Source organism: Lepidochelys kempii, chromosome 4, assembly GCF_965140285.1.
Source record: "Lepidochelys kempii isolate rLepKem1 chromosome 4, rLepKem1.hap1, whole genome shotgun sequence".
NCBI lineage: Eukaryota > Metazoa > Chordata > Testudines > Cheloniidae > Lepidochelys > Lepidochelys kempii.
Window position 1 is genome coordinate 121304345 of NC_136383.1, and position 21363 is coordinate 121325707.

Consider the following 21363-nt stretch of genomic DNA (forward strand, 5'->3'; position numbering starts at 1 on the left):
GTAACACCAATTTTTAAAAAAGGCTCCAGAGGCCACCTTGGCAATTACAGGCTAGTAAGCCTAATTTCAGTACCAGGCAAATTGGTTTAAACTACAGTAAAGAACAGAATTATCAGACACATAGATGAACACAATAAGTTGGGGGGGAAGATTCAACACGGCTTTAGTAAAGGGAAATCATGCCTCACCAATCGATCAGAATTCGTTGAGGGGGATCAACAAACACGTGAACAAGGGTGATAGTGGATATTGTTTACGTGGATTTTCAGAAAGACTTTGACAAAGCTCCTCACCAAAGGCTCTTAAGCAAAGCAGACAGTCATGTGATAAGAGGGAAAGTCCTCTCATGGATCAGTAACTGATTAAAATATAGGTAACAAAGGGTAGGAATAAATGGTCAGTTTTCACAATAGAGAGCAATAAATAGCAGGATCCCCCAGTATCTGACTGGGACCAGCACTGTTCAACATGATCATAAATGATCTGAAAAAAGAGATAAACAGTGGGGTGGCAAAGTTTGAGGACAATGCTAAATTATTCAAGACAGTTAAGTCCAAAGCAGACTGCAAAGAGTTACAAAGGGATCTCACAAAACTGTGTGACTGGGCAAGAAAATAGCAGCTGAAATTCAATGTTGATAAAAGCAAAGTAATGCACACTGAAAAACATAATCCCAACTATAATACTAAATAATGGGGTCTAAATTAACTGTTATCACTCAAGCATGAGATCTTGGAGTCATTGTGGCTACATTTCTGAAAACAACTTCTCAGTGTGCAGCAGCCAAAAAAGGTACCAGAATATTCGGAATCATTAGAAAAGGGATAGATAATACAGAAAAATATCATAATGTCTCTATATTAATCTATGGTACGCCCACACCTTGAATATTGTGTGCAGCTCTGGTTGCCCCATCCCAAAAAATATATATTAGAATTGGAAAAAGTACAGAGAAGGGCAACAAAAAAGATTAGGGGTTTGGAAGAGCTTCCATAGAAGAAGATATTAAAAAGACTGGGACTGTTGAGCGTAGAAAAGAGACAACTAAGGGGGGATATGACAGAGGCCTATAAAATCATGAATGTAAAGAAAGTGAATAAGGAAACATTATTTACCCCTTTACATACACACAAACCAGGGGTCATCCAATTACATTAATAGTCAGGAGGTTTAAAACAAACACAAGGAAGTCCTTCTTCACACAACACATAGATGACCTCTGGAACTCATTATTATGGGATGTTGCAAAGACCAAAATATAACTGGATTAAAAAAAGAATTAGATAAGTTCATGGAGGATAGATCCATCTATGGCTATTAGCCAAGATGGTCAGCGATGCAACCCCATGCTTTGGATGTCCCTAAGCCAACGTTTCTCAAATGCAGCCACCCAGGGGTTTTCGTGTGGCCACAACAGCCTAGTGGACGATGGTGGGGTTGGAGGTCAGAAGCAAAGCATCGGCCCCTCCCACCCACTCCTTTTTGCTCCTGGATATGCCGCCCTACACCACCTCTGGAGAGAGGTGAGGCACAACTCTGCAGGAGTAAGGCGAGTTCTTGACCCACCTTGTGGGGAGAGGGTTTGGTCAGCAGGTTCCAGCAACGGGACATCAGGAGCCTGGCCATGCAGCCCTGGTCTCCAATCACAGGGCAGTGAGTACTGACCCCTCTGGCTCCAGCCACACAGCCCTGGCCTCCAGCTGTGTGGCAGCAAACACTGGCCCTTAGCTACAGTCCCAAGCTCCTGCCATGCAGTGGCAGGTGCTGGCCCCAGGCACTGATGACCTCCAGCCCCAGCTGCACGGGAGCGGGCTCCACCATGGGGCTTTGGGCATCAATCCCTGGCTCTGGCCACGGAGCCACAGGTGCTGACACCTGGCTCTGGCCATCGAGCTTCAGTTGGCCTCTGGACCCCAGTTCCAGCCGTGTGTTGGCAGGTGCTGGCCCCAGGCTCCAGCCGCACAGCACCAGTGCTGATCCCCTGCCCTAGCTTCACAGCAGCAGGCACTGACCCATGGCTCTGTTCCTGGGCTCTGGCCACATGGTGACAGGAGCCAGCCCCGGGTGCCAACCCCTGGCCCAGGCTGAGCAGCAGCAAGCGCTGGCTCCAGTCACACAGCAGTGGGCAATGACTCCTGGCTCCAGGCACGCAGCCCCGGGTTCCGGCACCCAGCTCCGGGCGGGCTCTGGCCCTGCGGCAGCAGGCACTGGTCCCAGGCGCTGACCCACAGCTCCGGCTGCACGTCAATGAGCGCCAAACACACAGTTCCTGGCCCCAGCTCTGGGCTCTGGCCGCGGGCACTGAACTATGGCCCTAGCCGCATGGCAGCAGACAACAGGCACTGGCTCTGGACACGCAACGGTGGGACTCATCACCCATCCTCACTGGCTCCCGCTGCCTCCCACACCCCGCATCCATCCCACGCGGACTCTGGCCCCTGCTGCCTCCCCTTGTGGCCTACCCCGCCCCATCCAGGGCTTAATGGGTCCTGGGGCTTGCTGAGAAAAGTGATATTAACAAACATGCAAGTATCCACTTTTCACAGCAGACTTACTAGCCATCTGTGAAAAGTGATAAATGAGATTAACAAACATACAAGTATCACTTTTCATAGCCTTCCAGGAAGCTACTAAGTGTGCTGTGATATTAACAAATATACAAATATCATTCCCCAAGTGGGAGGCAGCATTATTTTTGTTATTGAGTCTGCCAAAAAAAAACCTACAAATATACGTTACAATGATTTGCATGTGTATCTGTGCATATTTAATTGTTTTTCCTAAAGTTAATTAAGTATTTTAGGAAACAGTGTCAGTGAGACCATCAGTAAGAGTTGGTGGCCGCACTCTAAGGCCATCAAAAAATTGGTTGTGAGAACCCCTGCCCTAAGCCTCCAACTCTCAGAAGGTGGGAGTGGACGACAGGGAGTGGATGATCACTTGATAAATTGCCCTGTTCTGTTCATTCCCTCAGAAGCATCTGGTACCAGATACTGTCAGAAGGCGGGAAACTGGGCTAAATGGACCATTGGTCTGACACAGTATGACCAATCTCATGTTATTTAAAACCAGTAAAGTGGGGCACATTGTTCTTTTGGGGCAGAGGATCACAGGGGAATGATTCAAAGTGCCTCATGACCTGGGGTGAATATATTGTCAACCTGCAAGGTGAAGGAAGGGCTGACATAGCCCTGAGGAGACTGCTTGATTTCCTGAAAGACTGGTGGCCTTGGGGAGCAGACACCAAACCAGACACAGGCAATACTCTCTCAGGCTGGAGGCAGAGGGTAACAAGGTGATTCTCAGTCCTGAGTGCCCCCAGAATGGTGACACCCACATCATGCTTTTATCTCCATAAGGGCTAGCATCTGGCTCACTTTGGCTTTTCTGGTTGAAACCAAAGATTAACAGTTTGTTGCATCTAGGAATCCTTTGGGACACTTCTCTGAAAAAAAAAATAGTAGGCTTGAGTGATCAAAGTTACTCTTTGCCTTTGTCCCAAAATTTCTTAAAAACGGTTATTTTCCTCCAGCCCCTCACAGACATCTATACAGACTTATGACATTCAAATATGCTATGAAATGACTATTCACATTGACTCCTCTCAGCCTTCTTTGTCCATGAGTCAGTATGCTCCAGGACATTTTTACACTGCATTTTATTTCATCCTATTCTAGGACCACTGCTACCATCTGTCAAGGAGCAATTGTAGTTTTGTGCCTCATTTTCTTCCAACAAACAATAAATTTTTTTTCTTTTATTCTTTAACTGAGTGGGCACCAATGATACTGCCAAGAATGACCTTGAGTGGATCACTGCAGACTACATGGCTCTGGGAATAGGGATAAAGGAGTTTGAGGCGCAAGTGGTGCCTCCCTGTGGAAGGAAAAGGCCCGGTTAGAGACCGTCGAATTGTGGAAGTCAACAAATGGCTACGCACGTGGTGTCAGAGAGAAGGCTTTGGATTCTTTGACCATGGGATGGTGTTCCAAGAAGGAGGAGTGCTAGGCAGAGACAGGCTCAACCTAACGAAGAGAGGGAAGAGCATCTTCGCAAGCAGGCTGGCTAACCTAGTGAGGAGGGCTTTAAACTAGATTCACCAGGGGAAGGAGACCAAAGCCCTGAGGTAAGTGGGGAAGTGGGATACCGGGAGGAAGCACAAGCAGGAGAGCGCACGAGGGGAGGACTCCTGCCTCATACTGAGAAAGAGGGACGATCGGCAAATTATCTCAAGTGCCTGTACACAAATGCAAGAAGCCTGGGAAACCTGGAAGTCCTGGCACAGTAAAGGAATTATGATGTGATTGGAATAACAGAGACTTGGTGGGATAAGTCACATGATTGGAGTACTGTCATGGATGGATATAAACTGTTCAGGAAGGACAGGCAGGGCAGAAAAGGCAGTATGACTGGTCAGAGCTCCGGTATGAAACTGCAGAAAAACCTGAGAGTCTCTGGATTAAGTTTAGACATGTGAGCAACAAGGGTGATGTCGTGGTATGGGAGTCTGCTATAGACCACCAGACCAGGGGGATGAGGTGGATGAGGCTTTCTTCTGGCAACTAACAGAAGTTACGAGATCGCAGGCCCTGGTTCTCATGGGAGACTTCAATCACCCTGATATCTGATGGGAGAGCAATACAGCGGTGCACACACAATCCAGGAAGTTTTTGGAAACTGTAGGGGACAATTTCCTGGTGCAAGTGCTGGAGGAACCAACAAGGGGCAGAGCTCTTCTTGACCTGCTGCTCACAAACTGGGAAGAATTAGTAAGGGAAGCAAAAGTGGATGGGAACCTGGGAGGCAGAGACCATGAGATGGTTGAGTTCAGGATCCTGACACAAGGAAGAAAGGACAGCAGCAGAATACGGACCCTGGACTTCAGAAAAGCAGACTTTGACTCCCTCAGGGAACTGATAGGCAGGATCCCCTGGAAGAATAACATGAGGGAGAAAGCAGTCCAGGAGAGCTGGCTGTATTTTAAAGATCCTTACTGAGGTTGCAGGAACAAACCATCCCGATGTGTAGAAAGAATAGTAAATATGGCAGGCGACCAGCTTGGCTTAACAGTGAAATCCTTGCTGATCTTATACACAAAAAAGAAGCTTACAAGAAGTGGAAGATTGGACAAATGACCAGGGAGGAGTATAAAAATATTGCTTAGGCATGCAGGAGGCAAATCAGGAAGGCCAAATCACACTTGGAGTTGCAGCTAGCAGAAAATGTGAGCCCTTTACTGAATGACGGAGGCAACCTAGTGACAGATGAAAAAGCTGATGTACTCAATGCTTTTTTTGCCTCTGTCTTCACGAATAAGGTCAGCTCCCAGACTGCTGCACTGGGCAGCACAGCATGGGGAGGAGGTGACCAGCCCTCTGTAAAGAAAGGAGTGGTTCAGGACTATTTAGAAAAGCTGGACGAGCACAAGTCCATGGGACCAGATGCACTGCATCTGAGGGTGCTAAAGGAGTTGGCGGATGTGATTGCAGAGCCATTAGCCATTATCTTTGAAAACTCCTGGCGATCGGGGGAAGTCCCGGAAGACTGGAAAAAGGCTAATGTAGTGTCCATCTTTAAAAAGGGGAAGGAGGAGAATCCAGGGAACTACAGGCCAGTCAGCCTTACCTTGGTCCCTGGAAAAATCATGGAGCAGGTCCTCAAGGAATCAATTCTGAAGCACTTAGAGGAGAGGAAAGTGATCAGGAAGAGTCAGCATGGATTCACCAAGGGCAAGTCATGCCTGACTAATCTAATTGCCTTCTATGACGAGATAACTGGCTCTGTGGGTGAGGGGAAAGTAGTCGACGTGTTGTTCCTTGACTTTAGCAAAGCTTTTGACACGCTCTCCCACAGTATTCTTGCCATCATGTTAAAGAAGTATGGGCTGGATGAATGGACTATAAAGTGGATAGAAAGCTGGCTAGATCATTGGGCTCTATGGGTGGCGATCAATGGCTCCATTTCTAGTTGGCAGCCGGTATCAAGTGGAATGCTCCAACCGTCGGTCCTGGGGACAGTTTTGTTCAATATCTTCGTTAATGATCTGGAGGATGGCGTGGACTGCACCCTCAGCAAGTCTGCAGATGACACTAAACTGGGAGGAGTGGTAGATACGCTGGAGGGTAGGGATAGGATAAAGAGGGACCTAGACAAATTAGAGGATTGGGCCAAAAGAAATCTGATGAGGTTCAACAAGGACAAGTGCAGAGTCCTGCACTTAGGACAGAAGAATCCCATGCACCGCTACAAACTAGGGACCAAATGGCTAGGCAGCAGTTCTGCAGAAAAGGGTTACAGTGGATGAGAAGCTGGATATGAGTCAACAGTTTGCCCTTGTTGTCGAGAAGGCTAATGGCATTTTGGGCTGTGTAAGTAGGGGCACTGCCAGCAGATCGAGGGATGTGATTGTTCCCCTCTATTTGACATTGGTGAGGCCTCATAGAATCATAGAATATGAGGGTTGGAAGGGACCTCAGGAGGTCATCTAGTCCAACCCCCTGCTCAAAAGCAGGACCCATCCTCAATTAAATCATCCCAGCAGACGGCTTTGTCAAGCCTGACCTTAAAAACTTCTAAGGAAGGAGATTCCACCATCTCCCTAGGCAACGCATTCCAGTGTTTCACCACCCTCCTAGTGAAAAAGTTTTTCCTAATATCCAACCTAAACCTCCCCCACTGCAACTTGAGACCATTACTCCTTGTCCTGTCCTCTTCCACCACTGAGAATAGTCTAGAACCATCCTCTCTGGAACTACCTCTCAGGTAGTTGAAAGCAGCTATCAAATCCCCCCTCATTCTTCTCTTCCGCAGACTAAACAATCCCAGTTCCCTCAGCCTCTCCTGATAACTCATGTGTTCCAGACCCCTAATCATTTTTGTTGCCCTTCGCTGGACTCTCTCCAATTTATCCACATTCTTCTTGTAGTGTGGGGCCCAAAACTGGACACAGTACTCCAGATGAGGCCTCACCAATGTCGAATAGAGGGGGACCATCACATCCCTCGATCTGCTCGCTATGCCCCTACTTATACATCCCAAAATGCCATTGGCCTTCTTGGCAACAAGGGCACACTGCTGACTCATATCCAGCTTCTCGTCCACTGTCACCCCTAGGTCCTTTTCCGCAGAACTGCTGCCTAGCCATTCGGTCCCTAGTCTGTAGCTGTGCATTGGGTTCTTCTGTCCTAAGTGCAGGACTCTGCACTTATCCTTATTGAACCTCATCAGATTTCTTTTGGCCCAATCCTCCAATTTGTCTAGGTCCCTCTGTATCCTATCCCTGCCCTCCAGCATATCTACCACTCCTCCCAGTTTAGTATCATCCGCAAATTTGCTGAGAGTGCAATCCACACCATCCTCCAGATCATTTATGAAGATATTGAACAAAACCGGCCCCAGGACCGACCTCATCTGGAGTACTGCATCCAGTTTTGGGCCCCACACTACAAGAAGGATGTGGAAAAATTGGAAGAAGTCCAGCGGAGGGCAACAAAAATTATTAGGGGGCTGGAGCACATGACTTATGAGGAGAGGCTGAGGGAACTAGGATTGTTTAGTCTGCAGAAGAGAAGAATGAGGGGGGATTTGACAGCTGCTTTCAACTACCTGAAAGGGGGTTCCAAAGAGGATGGATCTAGACTGTTCTCAGTGGTAGCAGATGACAGAACAAGGAGTAAGGGTCTCAAGTTGCAGAGGGGAAGGTTTAGGTTGGATGTTAGGAAAAAAAATTTCACTATGAGCGTGGTGAAGCACTGGAATGGGTTACCTAGGGAGGTGGTGGAATCTCCTTCTTTAGAGGTTTTCAATGTCAGGCTTGACAAAGCCTTGTCTGGGATTATTTAGTTGGGGATTAGGTCCTGCTTTGAGCAGGGGGTGGGACTAGATGACCTCCTGAGGTCCCTTCCAACCCTGATATTGTAGGATTCTATGAATACATACTATGGACAAAATTTTTTTTTTCAAGTCTTGTTCAATTTGCCACTTTGGTTTTCTATACTCAAATCTGAATAGATGATTCAAAACACAGAAGTATATTAACCTTAGTAAATGTACAACATGTAAGCAGCTGCACCACCATGCCGATACTAAAACATGCTATTGTCTAAGGGGAGAAACAGAAATCTATCTATAAAACATCTAGCAAATTAATTCTCTTTATGGCTGAAAAGATAGCACACATCATGATATACCTATAGGAATTTTCCCAATTTTTCAATAAAAATAAAAATTAAGAGGAGGAAATCTGCCACTCTATGGACAGGCAGTCTCTTTCATTTTATTTTCTTGTTTACGTACATGTGTGACAGATTGGCTAACTTACTCTACACAAACCTAAATCCTTCAAAAGAAGCATGATACACCTTTTGAGTTATTTTTATTTTATTTTATTTACAAAACAGATTGCTATTCCATAGAACACACATTATTGTTATCAATTAAATATTGAAAAAAGTGTTAAAAAATAATCTGGCTTTGAAAGCTCTCATTTAAACCTTGCAAAAGAATAAGATTAGAATATATTTCAGTGATGATTTATTTGTATGCAGCTATTAATAAAATCTACATAAATATTTCAGACAACAAACTTTTTTATCATGAGCAGCTCAGCACATTCCTGATAATTACTAACTGCCTAGGGTTGCAGGATGAAGACATTCTATAAAACCATTAAAGACATTACCTGGATAAAGCTGATAAGAGCCACTGTTGTGCCACTTAACCAAATACTTCAAACCATTCACTGAAAACCATCCTCCTGAATCCATACCAAACTCAGCTGTAATTGCCCAAAGCACATTGGGTGAAGATTCTTTCCTCAGCTTGGAACATTTTTCCTTTGTAACTTCTTCCTGGATAAGGCAAGCTAATGCCTTTTCCTCCAACAATTCCATTTAGCCTTTTACACACTTATGAGAAAACTGATTCTTTTCCCTCATGGCTTCAAGCTGAAGAAACCAACAGTATACTTAATACAGAGCACTGTAAAATGCTACATAAATAATTTAAAGAAAAGACCTTTCACCACTGTTGCTAAAGGAGCTTTAATTATTTATGTCACAGTGGAATCCATCTACTGTAACTGTGGACTAGTGGTATCAGAACTAAAAGATAAGTCATAGGTCTGTTAGAGGAGACAATTCAGGTATTTGCAACTTAGATAAGAATAGCGTTTTAGTTTTTTAGAATTGTCACATTTTTATTGTATCTTCTGTGGTTGTGTTTTAAAAATGTAGTTCTATATTATTTTGCAGTTGTAAACATTCTAAGCTTTCCAAACAGATTACTTATGAAAAAATAAACTGGTTCTGGTGATGAGAACAACAAAAAATCCACAAGCAGCAGCAATTACAATGAAATACTATATAAGAGCTCAAAATTCAGAGTTTAAAGATTCACATACATGCAATTACTATTCTTTGAAAGTAAAAAGTAATAATAGACACCCACTTTGTGGAACTAATCGGGGTGGTGGGGAGTGACAGGTCAGAAATTACATACCTCAAAATTCTGAAGTGTTAAATTACCTCACCTACTATCTGGGTATTTCAGTGACCAATAAATGCCCACATCTCTGAGAAGGAAGGCCAGGTGGATGAGTGCTGATATACTGTAAATATATACCCACTGATCTTGTCAACACTATATTATGCCTAAAATTTCCCCCTTGTGAAACTCCATCAGTGACAGCAATGGTAAGAGAGGAGTGAAGACATCTGGCATTTTAACTACAGTCTCTCTAAACGGCACAATGTTTAAAACACCAGCAAACCTGAATTCTATTGTTGCTAGTGCTCCCACTGTTGCTGTACCAATAGTACCAATAGTTGGAAGTGTGAGGAGAAAAGACTACTGTAGACATAGCCTCAGAGAACAAGAATTACAAGCAGTGAAATAAAAATGGTTTCTGAAGATCCCAGGGCAAAGACGCAGTATAGTTACTGATCCGTACCAATAACCTCATTTCTCAATTTTATTATTTTCTGCATTTTGAATGGCTGTGAGTAGGGTGACCAGATAGCAAGTGTGAAAAATATTGACAGGGGTTGGGTGATAATAGGTGCCTATATAAGAAAAAGCCCCAAAAATCAGAACTGTCCCTATAAAATCAGGACATCTGGTCACCCTAGCTGAGTCATTATGCAAATCAGATTTTATTGTTTATTTCTCAGTTATTATTCAGTAATTCTGAATCCCTGTTCTTTAGCTAAAAGAAAAGGAGTACTTGTGGCACCTTAGAGACTAACCAATTTATTTGAGCATGAGCTTTCGTGAGCTACAGCTCACTTAGCTGATCGCCATTAGTCAATCTGAAGAGAAAGGGTAGTGTATGTACAGTTATTCCTGAATAACTCCATACCAGTTATGCAAATCCCTCTGTTCTCATTGGCTACTGCCCTTAATATTTCTCCAAAAATATGCACACAGGAAAAACAGCCAGTTTTTTGAATGCTCAAAAGTTGGTATTTTTATTGCCCTGAGGACTGAATTTGGTGTGTGAACTGGGAGTTTGTTTAGAGCTCAAAATTCAGCTTCAAGTAAGTTAGATCTAGAAGCGCTCTTCACCTTGCACAAAGTGCAGCTGGTCAGTTGAGGGCAGAAGGATGGAGGAGGGGAAATACAGGAGGAAGTGAGGTTAGAGGCTTAGCCTTCCTTCAGCGACAGCCTGTAAGACTTATTTTCACATATCTTCAAGGGAAATGTACTTACTATAATTTTCCCATATTGATCTTTTTCCTCCCACCCATTGAAGAAAATGACAACATTTTCAAACTTTGGTGTCTTAAGTTAGGTAAATGGCTTGATATTAGGAGATGCTCAAACCCTATCAAATCCTGCTGATTTAAATGAGTACAGTGGCTGCACAGCACTTCTGAAAATTAAGCCATTTATTTAATTTGTCTCAACCTGGATTCCGGTACATAACTGAAGGTGCCTAAATCTGAAAATTTGGCCAGTGGTGACTTTTTATTTTGGTGGTGACAACTCAAACATGCACATTTGGAGTTACTACACAATCTGACTGAATATGGCTTTGAGCAATCAGCATCCAAAGCCAGACTCTAATGTAAAGTTTTTACATAACATGAGGCACTAGTGATTTGAGAGATAAAAGTTGGTGTGCCCCCTGTTCTAGTTACAAGGATAGATTTAAAAACATATAATTATTTTTACAAGTGGATATACTGACATAAATGGCTTGTATAGATAAGGGAAATTTGCACTGTGTTAACTATATTAATGTTGCTACACTGGAACAAATTCCTCTAACCTAGACAAGCCTGAAAATATGTAATTCTGTGGGTCTTCTAATGAAGTGCTTATATAAAAAAAATAGAAAAAATTCATTGCTGTGACATTTTCAAAGAAAGTAAAAGTCTGAAATTGCCATACAGACATTAATCAGAACATTATACTTAGTGCAGCTCTAGCTGAAATTAGTTAAGATTTTATTTCTATTCAGTTTTTCTTGTTTCACTCCCTTCTCTTGGGTCTTATTTTTCCAGTTTACCTTCTATACAGTTAAACATTTATTAAATATTACTCTTCATATAGTCTACATTTTATAGCTTTGTACAGAATTTAGGATCCACTGGTACCTTAAAAATTGAGAGAGTGTATGGTGTTAAATCTTCAGCACTACCTGAAAAGACAGCTAAAATACTAGGATATAGAACAGAATACTGAGTGCAAGTTACAATCTGTTCTTTTACCTCAGCAACCTACACAGCCCTCAGACTTCACGACTCTACCAAATTCTACAGTATTAATTGTGAAAACACAATTATCCCTAGACTTGAAAATAACTTCAGTAACAATACTGGAGAAGCAGAACCTGACAAGCCAGAGATCTCCAATAAAACTGACAAATGGAAGTACATTGTGCTTGATGTTACTATCAAGGGAGTGCTACTTCAGGGATCCCATTTCATCAGCCAATGGAGATTAGACATGCCATGAAGGAGAAATACTTTTCATTGTAGACAAGCAGATAATGCATAATCTTTTTTCAGACCAACAAATTTATAATACATAAACTTTCAGGACACAAAAATCATTTCTTGGGGAATTAGTAGTCTGTACAATATGCAGATTAGTAAACCTACAAACACTGTGTTTATGTTAGTTTATGTCTTGACTGCAGAGAAAAGGATGTGTTTTTACACTGAGATGGGAAACTCAAGAGAGCTAACTGGATGTAAAATCATAGTGGAGACAAGGCATTATAGTTTTTATCTCGATGTAGTTAGTCAGGGTCAACCCTACACCTTTCACCTAGGGTTTTTATCTTGAGTAGCTACATTGAGGTAAAAACAACCTGTGCCTTGTCTCCGCTAGAATATTCCATCAAGACAGACTACTCACTGTAAAAACACACCTTTTTACAGTGAAGATATAGCCTTTGTTTAAGAAACAAGAGATGAAGTAGGTGCACACTGTCTTTTTTCCTGTTATCCCATGGCCAATTAGTGGTTGGGCTTCAAACAGATTCTATGTTCTACCTCCCATCCAAGTGCTGTGACAGTGGTGACAGCTGAAAAAGTGAAAATACCTGATGGGATAAGTTAGCTGCTAGCAAAATGACACAGTGAACTCTGTCTAGGGTTTTATTTCTGGCTGAGGCCCAAACAGACCTCATTTTTTTTTTATAAGAAATGACAAAGAAAGATAGGGGAGGAATGAATAATGAGAGTTGCTGTGAATATATTTGCCTACTCTTCCACTTAGATCAAAAACAGGCAACTAATCCTACCCTCCTCCAGCTTCAGAATCTTCCTTTTGTTTTAGTTCGCTTTTTCCTTAAACAGGTGTTTGCATCCTTTTACCTAGTTAAACAGTATATATGAAAGCCAAAATGAGTAAAATACATGCAAGACTGATCCTTTGCAGGACCAAGTGAGGCAACTCTAGAAGCAAACCACCTCTACTGTAAACTAAGCTATACTAAAGGCCTTGTATACCGTTAAGGAATATTTAAACTGTTCCAGCTAAACTGGTTTCTAACACAACTTGATTGGTTATTATGGATGGGCCCAAATGGTGCAAGGGCCATGCTAAAAGAGCATGCTCTAGCCTATGTAGAACACATTTTTGGTTTTTTTTTTTTAAATGTCCAGCATGGATTGAACTTCTTCAGTCACTAGTTACAACTTAGCTAAAAAAATATTTTGTTTTTAAATAAGGTTCTACCAAACTTTTTCCAGCTGCCAAACCATATTAGAACCTTAATTAGCTGAAACTACCACTCAACTGAATTTAAACACAATTCTTTATCTCTGTTTGAAGCCCGGCATAGTAGGAGGCCCAGGTAGCAATGTTAATCTAAATGGTGGATTTTGGTTCAGAGTTCTCAAAAGAAAGAGTCAGATAGCTTCTTCTCAGTTCCTCATGGCTCAACACAAAATGTAGCATAGACAGTGACTCTACCCAACAGTTATCCCAGAACAGCAAGAACTTCAGGCTGGGTTACATTTATTCAGGTTTTAAGGATGCCATCTTATTTATCCAACACGAAAGCACTACTTCATTATAAAAAGACACTCCTTTTAGCCCCAACAAGAGCTCTGAGATCACACCTAACCTATGAGCTAGAAGCCGTCTCTGCAAGACAAAACAGTAAAAAACTTGTTTTAACATGTAAAATGAAATGCTGCTGATGAAAAATGCAATGGTAAAAGAATATACAGGACATAAAGGATATTTAAAAAATGAGAGAGTTTTTATCAATTACCAATTTTATAATATCCCACGAGATCAACTTTTTAAATAAATCACAAATGAAGAATTCTAATTGTAATAACATGTGTGTATTTAAATCCATATGCCACAAAGAATTTATGTAGGTAAACAAAGGAATATGACCTGAAAAACATGAGGCCTGATCCTTCAGGATTTTCATAGGCACAATTCCTACTGAAGTCAGTGTATCATGAAGGATTGCAAGATGGGCCCATCATGTCTATCAAGCAAACACTTCTTGTCATATGACATTTAATTTATCACACTTTACCACACTATTTAATGTGGGAACTTTGATTTTCTGAATACTAATAAAAGTGTCAACAAATTTTAGCTTACCTCCATCAGACACAGTTGCAGACTACAATAAAAGAGAGAGAAAGAGATGAGTTACATAAATTTCATGACAATACAGAGAGAAACTTTTCTGAGTAACATACAATACTGAAAGTGCTGATCAGTCTTTGCATTTTGGCCCAGAAAATCAATCAGCCCCAGGTGACATGTGGGAGAGACAGTATAAATGAGTCAGCAGTTATTTTCCAACAGCTGCTGCCTCCCCCCTAACAAACTTCTCCCAAGCTATTGAACTAACGTCTTATAGCCTGATCCCAAAAATATTTATTGGGCAACATGCTTCTCAATGTCTGTAGTCACACTGAGTTCAACAGGACTGCTTACAAAGTTACTTGTGTGTACATGTTTTTAAGATCTGATCCTTATATTCTTAAAGGTAACCTTCAAAGGTTAAAAAAAAAGTTGTATCCTTTTTTGTCCCTCTATGACGTATAAAGAAGATCTGAGAGGTTCTCTTTTTTTCCCACCTTTTTTTTTTACAATAGAAATTCAGGCTGGACTCTATATGTCTTTACTGGGGGAAACAAAAAGATGTTTTTACATTGAGTTAGCCATCTTGATGTAAAATCCTAGTGGAGACAAAGTACAGGTAGTTTTTACCTCAGTGTAGCTAGTTAAGGTACAACTTATACCTCCCAACACACTATGTCGAAGTAAAAGTATTTATCTCAACTAGCTATGCTGAGAGAGCCATTACCTGTCTCCAACAGGATTTCACATCAAATTTTGCAGTGTTGACATAGCGTAGGGCCCTAGGATGAGTGGGCAACCATGATGACAATGTGGGTTTGTCTACGCAACACTTCTTACCTTGAATTCCCAATTAATTTAAGGTAGTTAAAACTTTTGTAAAAGCTAGTGGGTGGACATTCCCCGAACATGTGTTACAGTACACATATATTTGCTCTTTACCCTGAGCTGAGCAGAAGTTAAGAGATGGAAGCAATTTTTAGTCAGACTGAACTTTTTCTGTTCATTCTTTTTTGTTAGCATCCATTCAAACAACTAACATTTTAAATAGGGAAAGTCCTTATTGATTATTCAAAAATCCTTGTCCTTTTAATTAACTTATTAAATGCTCACATTTTTACCCCCTAGTGGTCTTCTAACAAGACCAGAAAAGTTCAGACCATTCATTTATGGTATTTCCCAAATAAGGGACAATCAGTGCGGGAAAAAACACTTACATATCTCCTTTCAGGATGTGTACATCATAAAGAAACAAAAAATAGGGCAGAGGCCAAATTAAAAAGCAAAACCAAAAAACAAAAACCCACAAAAACTTTCAGTCACCTTTAAAACTTTAATTGCATTTTTTAAATGAAGTCCTTTCTATAATATTTAAGGACTAGATCAATAATATTGAGTGGTATAAATTAGTACAGCTCCATTAGCTTCACCAGCTGAGGACTTGGTCCCATTTTTTTTTTAAAAAAAATTCAGTTAGTAGTAATTTCGAATTTTCAAAGCCTGTCATTTTATTATGCTAATGTTAATCAAAATAGATTTTTAATCATTGCTTTTCTTTTCATGCATCACTGAAAAAACATTTCTTTTGAAGTTATATAAAAATAAATCTCTCCCTTTGAATTTGTAAAGCATAATAATATAATCCAAGCAGCATCTGTGAATCTCCTTCAAACTCATTCAACAGCACCACCTAGGCACTCTAGCATTTGGGATGATGCTATTCATGAAGGTGCATAAAATATTTTATGCTAACTTATAAGAAAGTATTCTGCATGACAGTCTAGCAACTATTCCACATTCAAATCTGGCATTTTACAATAATTCATAATTGTAAAGTTACTTTTAAAATGGAATCTACATGATTGAAAACTGTGTACTAAATATAATCCACTACATAGTACTTATTGAACTCTTATGAAAGTAACAGATCAATGACTGTTTTTAGATTCCTTTTGTTTTACTCATACATATTGCATGGTGAAACTTTGGTTATACTGAATACTATGACTTCAGCACCATTACTCAGAACATAAACAACAAAGACTGCCAAAAAGGTAATAAAAATAACAAATGAATATAGGTGTACTTTTCAGGCAAAAAGTAATCAGATTACTTCTCAGAATATATTTTTAGGTCTAGTCTGTTACCTTAGCATATCTGTTTGCATCTTAATTCAAACATTAATGGTGTTCCTTTTTTGCTATATTTGAAAGGCATCAATGGAAATGAACAGAATCTTCACAAGCGCCTTTAAGAGTGTGTCATTTACTTCCCATTCAGTAATTAGGCAGTTAAAAACTGTAAAGTAACATTTCTTAGCCCTGGTCTACACTACAAAGTTAGGTCAATGCAACGCAGCTTACATCGACCTAACTCTCTAAGTGTCTACATTAAAATTTCTCTCCCACTGATGTAACTGCCCACTACACCTACTTAATAACTGCACCTCCACAAGAGGTGTAGAGTCAATGTCGATGTAGTTCGGTTGAAGCAGTGTCAGTGTAGACACTGCGTAGCTTACATTGACTGTTGCTGATGTTGAGAAGCTGTCCCACAATGCCCCACACTGACAGTTCAATCAGTGCAAGTGCTCTGGTGAGGACGCGCACCACTGACACAAGAAGCAAAGTGTAGACACACTCAAGCAATGTAATTACTGCACAGCTATATGCCGATGTAAGTTAGGTCTACTTAAATTTTGTAGTGTTGACATGCCCTTAAGGAAGAATAGTATGATTTCCAAACAAACATTAAAAGAACTCCTCCAGTTAACTGACTTTAGTGCTTGTGATAGGTGATAGAAGGCTTTAACTCAACTGATTTAGCATGTGTTATAGACAGAGTGCCTTGTCCACACTATGCAGTGTAGTTGTAGCCGTGTCATTGCCACAGAGACAAGGTGAGTGAGGTAATATTTTTTACTGGACCATCGTCTGTTGGTGAGAGAGACAACTAAATGCAAGGTGCAACAGATTGTTTAGCATAAGTAGTTAGCACATATTTTAAGGGACTCTTCAAGGTAGAATGGCCAGTTAACACCTCTACAGTCATATGACAAAAAGACGGAGTTAGCAGGTTTGTTGTAATAAGCCATATCAATTGCACCACTAAATCAATGATATACCTGAGACACTTGGACAATGTTTTCATCCTCTGGAGATTAAACTCCCTCATAGATTTCCACCACAACTTCAACCACAACCACTTACCCATTAAACTCTCTCTGGAACACTTCCACACTAGCATCAACTTCCTGGACAATCATCTGGAACAATGGAATCCAGAGAACCATATACAAGAAACCCACATATCACCGCATCTACCTTCATAGATTCTGTAACCATCCCAAACACACCAAGAAATCTGTTATCCATAACCAGGCACTCAGCTACCACAGAATATGCACTGTAGAGGAAGTCCGGTATATACACCTTAACACATTTAAAACCACCTTTACAAAAAGAGGACACTCCATCAGAGAAGTAGATCGCATCATGGAACAGGCCACCCAGACAACCTGAAAGAACCTGCTTCTATACAGAAATAAAACTCCATCTGACCACACACCCCTAGTTGTCACCTACCACCCCAGACTGGAACCCATATGGAGTATCATCAAACAACTACAACTCAAACGCAATGGGGACACTATCCTGAAAAAAATCTTTCCCAAACACCCCACTTCTGGCATTCAAACCACCCCCCCAACTTCTCCAAGCTCATCATCAGAAGCAAGCTCCCCACAGACCAGGACACACCAACTCAAAGCAGCACCAGATCCTGATAGAACAACAGATGCAAAACCTGCAGACATATCTCCATTGCTACAATGATCACCTGTCAAGATTCATGGATCCTAGACATGCCTATTACAACAACATGTGGTACACCTCATCCAGTATATTAAATGCTCCAATAACAACTATGTGGGTGAAGCCAGACTATCACTATGCTCTCAAATGAAAATGATAAAAGACAAAAACCACTCACCTGTGGGTGAACACTTTTCACAAAGCCAATCAGTCTATATCTGACCTATCAATCCCCATCCTCAAAGGAAACCTGCACAGTACATTCAAAAGATGAGCCTAGGAGCTTAAATTTATATCTCCGCTAGACACTGAAAATCATTGAACAGAGTCACTGGATTTATGGCTTATTACAACAATCTGTAACGCACTAAGGTCATGTCTACATTTACAAGCTTACAGTCGCACAACTGTACCAATACAGCTGTGCCGCTGGAAGATTGCTCACGCAGCCACGTTATGCCGATAGGAGAAAGCTCTCCCAGCAACATAATAAAACCAGCTCAACGAGTGGCGATAGCTATGTCAGCAGGAAAGCATCTCCTGCTGACATAGCACTATGCACACGAGCATTTATGCCGGCAAAACATATGTCGGTCAGGGGAGTTTTTTTTCACACCCCGGAGCGACACAAGTTTTGCCAACGTAAGTGTGAATGGAAACATGGCCTATCTCCCTCTTTTTGTCCTATGACTGCAGAGGTGTTACCGGATACTCTACCTAGAATAGTCCCTTACAATATGTGCTAATTACTTATTCTAAACAATCTGTTACATCTTGCATTTAGCTGTGACGCTCAGAGTACCTTTCCCAGCCTGAAGAGGAGCTCTGTGTGGCTCGAAAGCTTGTCTCTCTCACCAACAGAAGTTGGTCCAATAAAAGATATTACCTCATCCACCTGCTCTGCCTACAGTAGACTTTTAAAACATATTAGGGCTTGTCTATACGGGGACAGTCAGGTACATTAAAATGAATTAACTCATGGTGTGAAGTTCATTGTGCATCAATTAATGCCACACACAATAGACACACTATTCAGCAGGTTTCAGAGTAGCAGCCGTGTTAGTCTGCATCCGCAAAAAGAAAAGGAGTACTTGTGGCACCTTAGAAACTAACCAATTTATTTGAGCATAAACTTTCGTGAGCTACAGCTCACTTCATCAGATGCATTCAGTGGAAAATACAGTGGGGAGATTTATATACATAGGGAACATGAAACAACAGGTGTTGCCATACACACTGTGATGAGAGTGATCAGGTAAGGAGAGCTATTACCAGCAGGAGAGCGCAGGGGGAGGGGGGGCCTTTTGTAGTGATAATCAAGGTGGGCCATTTCCAGCAGTTGACAAGAACATCTGAGGAACAGTGGTGGGGGGGAATAAACACAGGGAAACAGTTTTATTTTGTGTAATGACCCATCCACTCCTAGTCTTTATTCAAGCCTAAATTAATTGTATGCAGTTTGCAAATTCATTCCAATTCAGCAGTCTCTCGTTGGAGTCTGTTTTTGAAGTTTTTTTGTTGAAGAATTGCCACTTTTAGGTCTGTAATCAAGTGACCAAAGAGATTGAAGTGTTCTCCAACTGGTTTTTGAATGTTATAATTCTTGATGTCTGATATGTGTCCATTTAGTCTTTTACGCAGAGACTGTCCAGTTTGACCAATGTACATGGCAGAGGGGCATTGCTGGCACATGATGGCATATATCACATTGGTAGATGTGCAGGTGAATGAGCCTCTGATAGTGTGGCTGATGTGATTAGGCCCTATGATGGTGTCCCCTGAATAGATATGTGGACACAGTGGCCTGAAGTCACCGTAGTTTAAACCTCCTCCAAGCTACAGCAAATTAAGGCCACTTTACTTCTGAATGAGCGTGTCCATGCAAGAGTTTAATGTGCATTTAATTTATGAACATTAACTTCACACCATCAGTTAATTCATCTTAAATTTTCTGAGGCCTGATCTACACTTAAAAGATAGGTGGACATAGCTATGTTGCTCAGAGCATAGGTGCCGACTCCATGCGTGCTCCGAGCACCCACAGAAAAAGAATAGGGGATGCTCAGCACCCACAAGCCAGAGTGGCTCTGGCCCCAGGGCTGGCTACGGATCAGCTGTTCACCGCCCCAGGGGAGGTGAAGAGGAGTGAGCCGTGGGCATGCAGGGTGGGGTCTCAGGGGAAGAGGTGGAGCGAGAGCGGAGCACCCACTAGGGAGGAAGGAAAAAAAACAAACGAACAAAAAAAACTCAGTGCCTATGGCTCTGAGGTGACCCACTGAAAGAGACAAGCTTTCAAACTCCACAGAACTCTTCTTCAAGATACATAAGTACATTTTAAGATAGCCTAATCTATAATTTAAACTAATCTGCCTTTGACAGCTGTATTTAGTACTAGTTAAAGTTGTTAATGATTGCATTTGAATTTACAGTAATGGGTTCTAAACGTGTTTGTAAATGCTTAAAAAAATTCAATTTACCTTTGTCAGAAACAGTATGCAGTCAGCATTCAAAGGCAGCAATTTCTCGCTTTAAATCTTCAGTAAAAGCTTGTCTAGATTTGTCCATGAGAGAAAGTTGCAAGACCTGATTTTGTAAGTAGTATGGTGATCTCACTTTAACACTTTATGGGTCATGTTCTACTCTCAGTTGTCTATGTAGAATACTACTCAGAGCACTTATGGAACAGATTTGATACAGTATGTGTATAAATATGATTTCACGGAAATAACTTTTTAACATGGAACCAGTAAAAATTGGTAAGCTATTTAGATTCTACAGTATACATGCACAGATCACTGATTTTATTCAACATTTACACACCTCTCTGATTCCTACACAATTGCATAATTCCTACCTCAAGTAAAATGATAAAATACCATAAAATCACCTGGCTACTCTCATTTATTGCTCAAAAGAACCTGGAACCTAATTTTAATGATATTTCTAAACATAATAAAATATTTTATTAAAAGAAAACCTGTTACTACAGTTTATTTGAACTCTGAGAAACCCTTAGACTTTTATTTTGCTATTTCATATCAGATATGCAATTTTGTTTTTTTACAAAAGTATTTAAGTTAGCTAAAAGATTGTGAGAATAGCCAAGAGTAGAAATCTGAATCGTATTAATCATTCAAAATATTTTCACATCCAAATTAGAACTCAAGAGATCCTGGTTTCCAAATAACTTCAATAATAAAGACATGTTTATATGCCAGGAGTGTGGTGGTAACCAATAAATGAAATTAAAAAAAAAAAAGAAAAAAAAAAGAATTAAAGGCCTGCAAAAACAAAAACATCTTGTAGTATCTTCCTCGGCAGGAATCCTTCCTGCTTACCCACTTGGTATGTCTATGCATGTAGGAGGTAGACACTAATGTTCTTCCTTGCAGCTTATTACAGAGTCCTGATTACCTATGATTAAAGTAAGGCGCTTACAGTGCAAAAGACAGCAACATAAGCCATGGCCTCCCTATTGGCCTCCCCA

At 41.1% G+C, this 21363-nt stretch overlaps 1 protein-coding gene across 7 annotated transcripts in view; it reads right to left on the reverse strand.

Moving 5' to 3' along the window:
• Window positions 1–21363, reverse strand: part of RGS12 (regulator of G protein signaling 12) — a 183552-nt gene that overhangs the window by 76542 nt on the left and 85647 nt on the right. For 6 of the 7 annotated variants that reach the window (XM_073342641.2, XM_073342637.2, XM_073342638.2 and 3 more), the window contains one exon: window positions 14077–14098. The exons of the other annotated variant lie outside the window; for it this stretch is intronic. In XM_073342641.2, the coding sequence (XP_073198742.1) occupies window positions 14077–14098 (22 nt within the window). The remainder of the gene's footprint in view (window positions 1–14076; window positions 14099–21363) is intronic. 7 annotated transcript variants of the gene reach the window in all.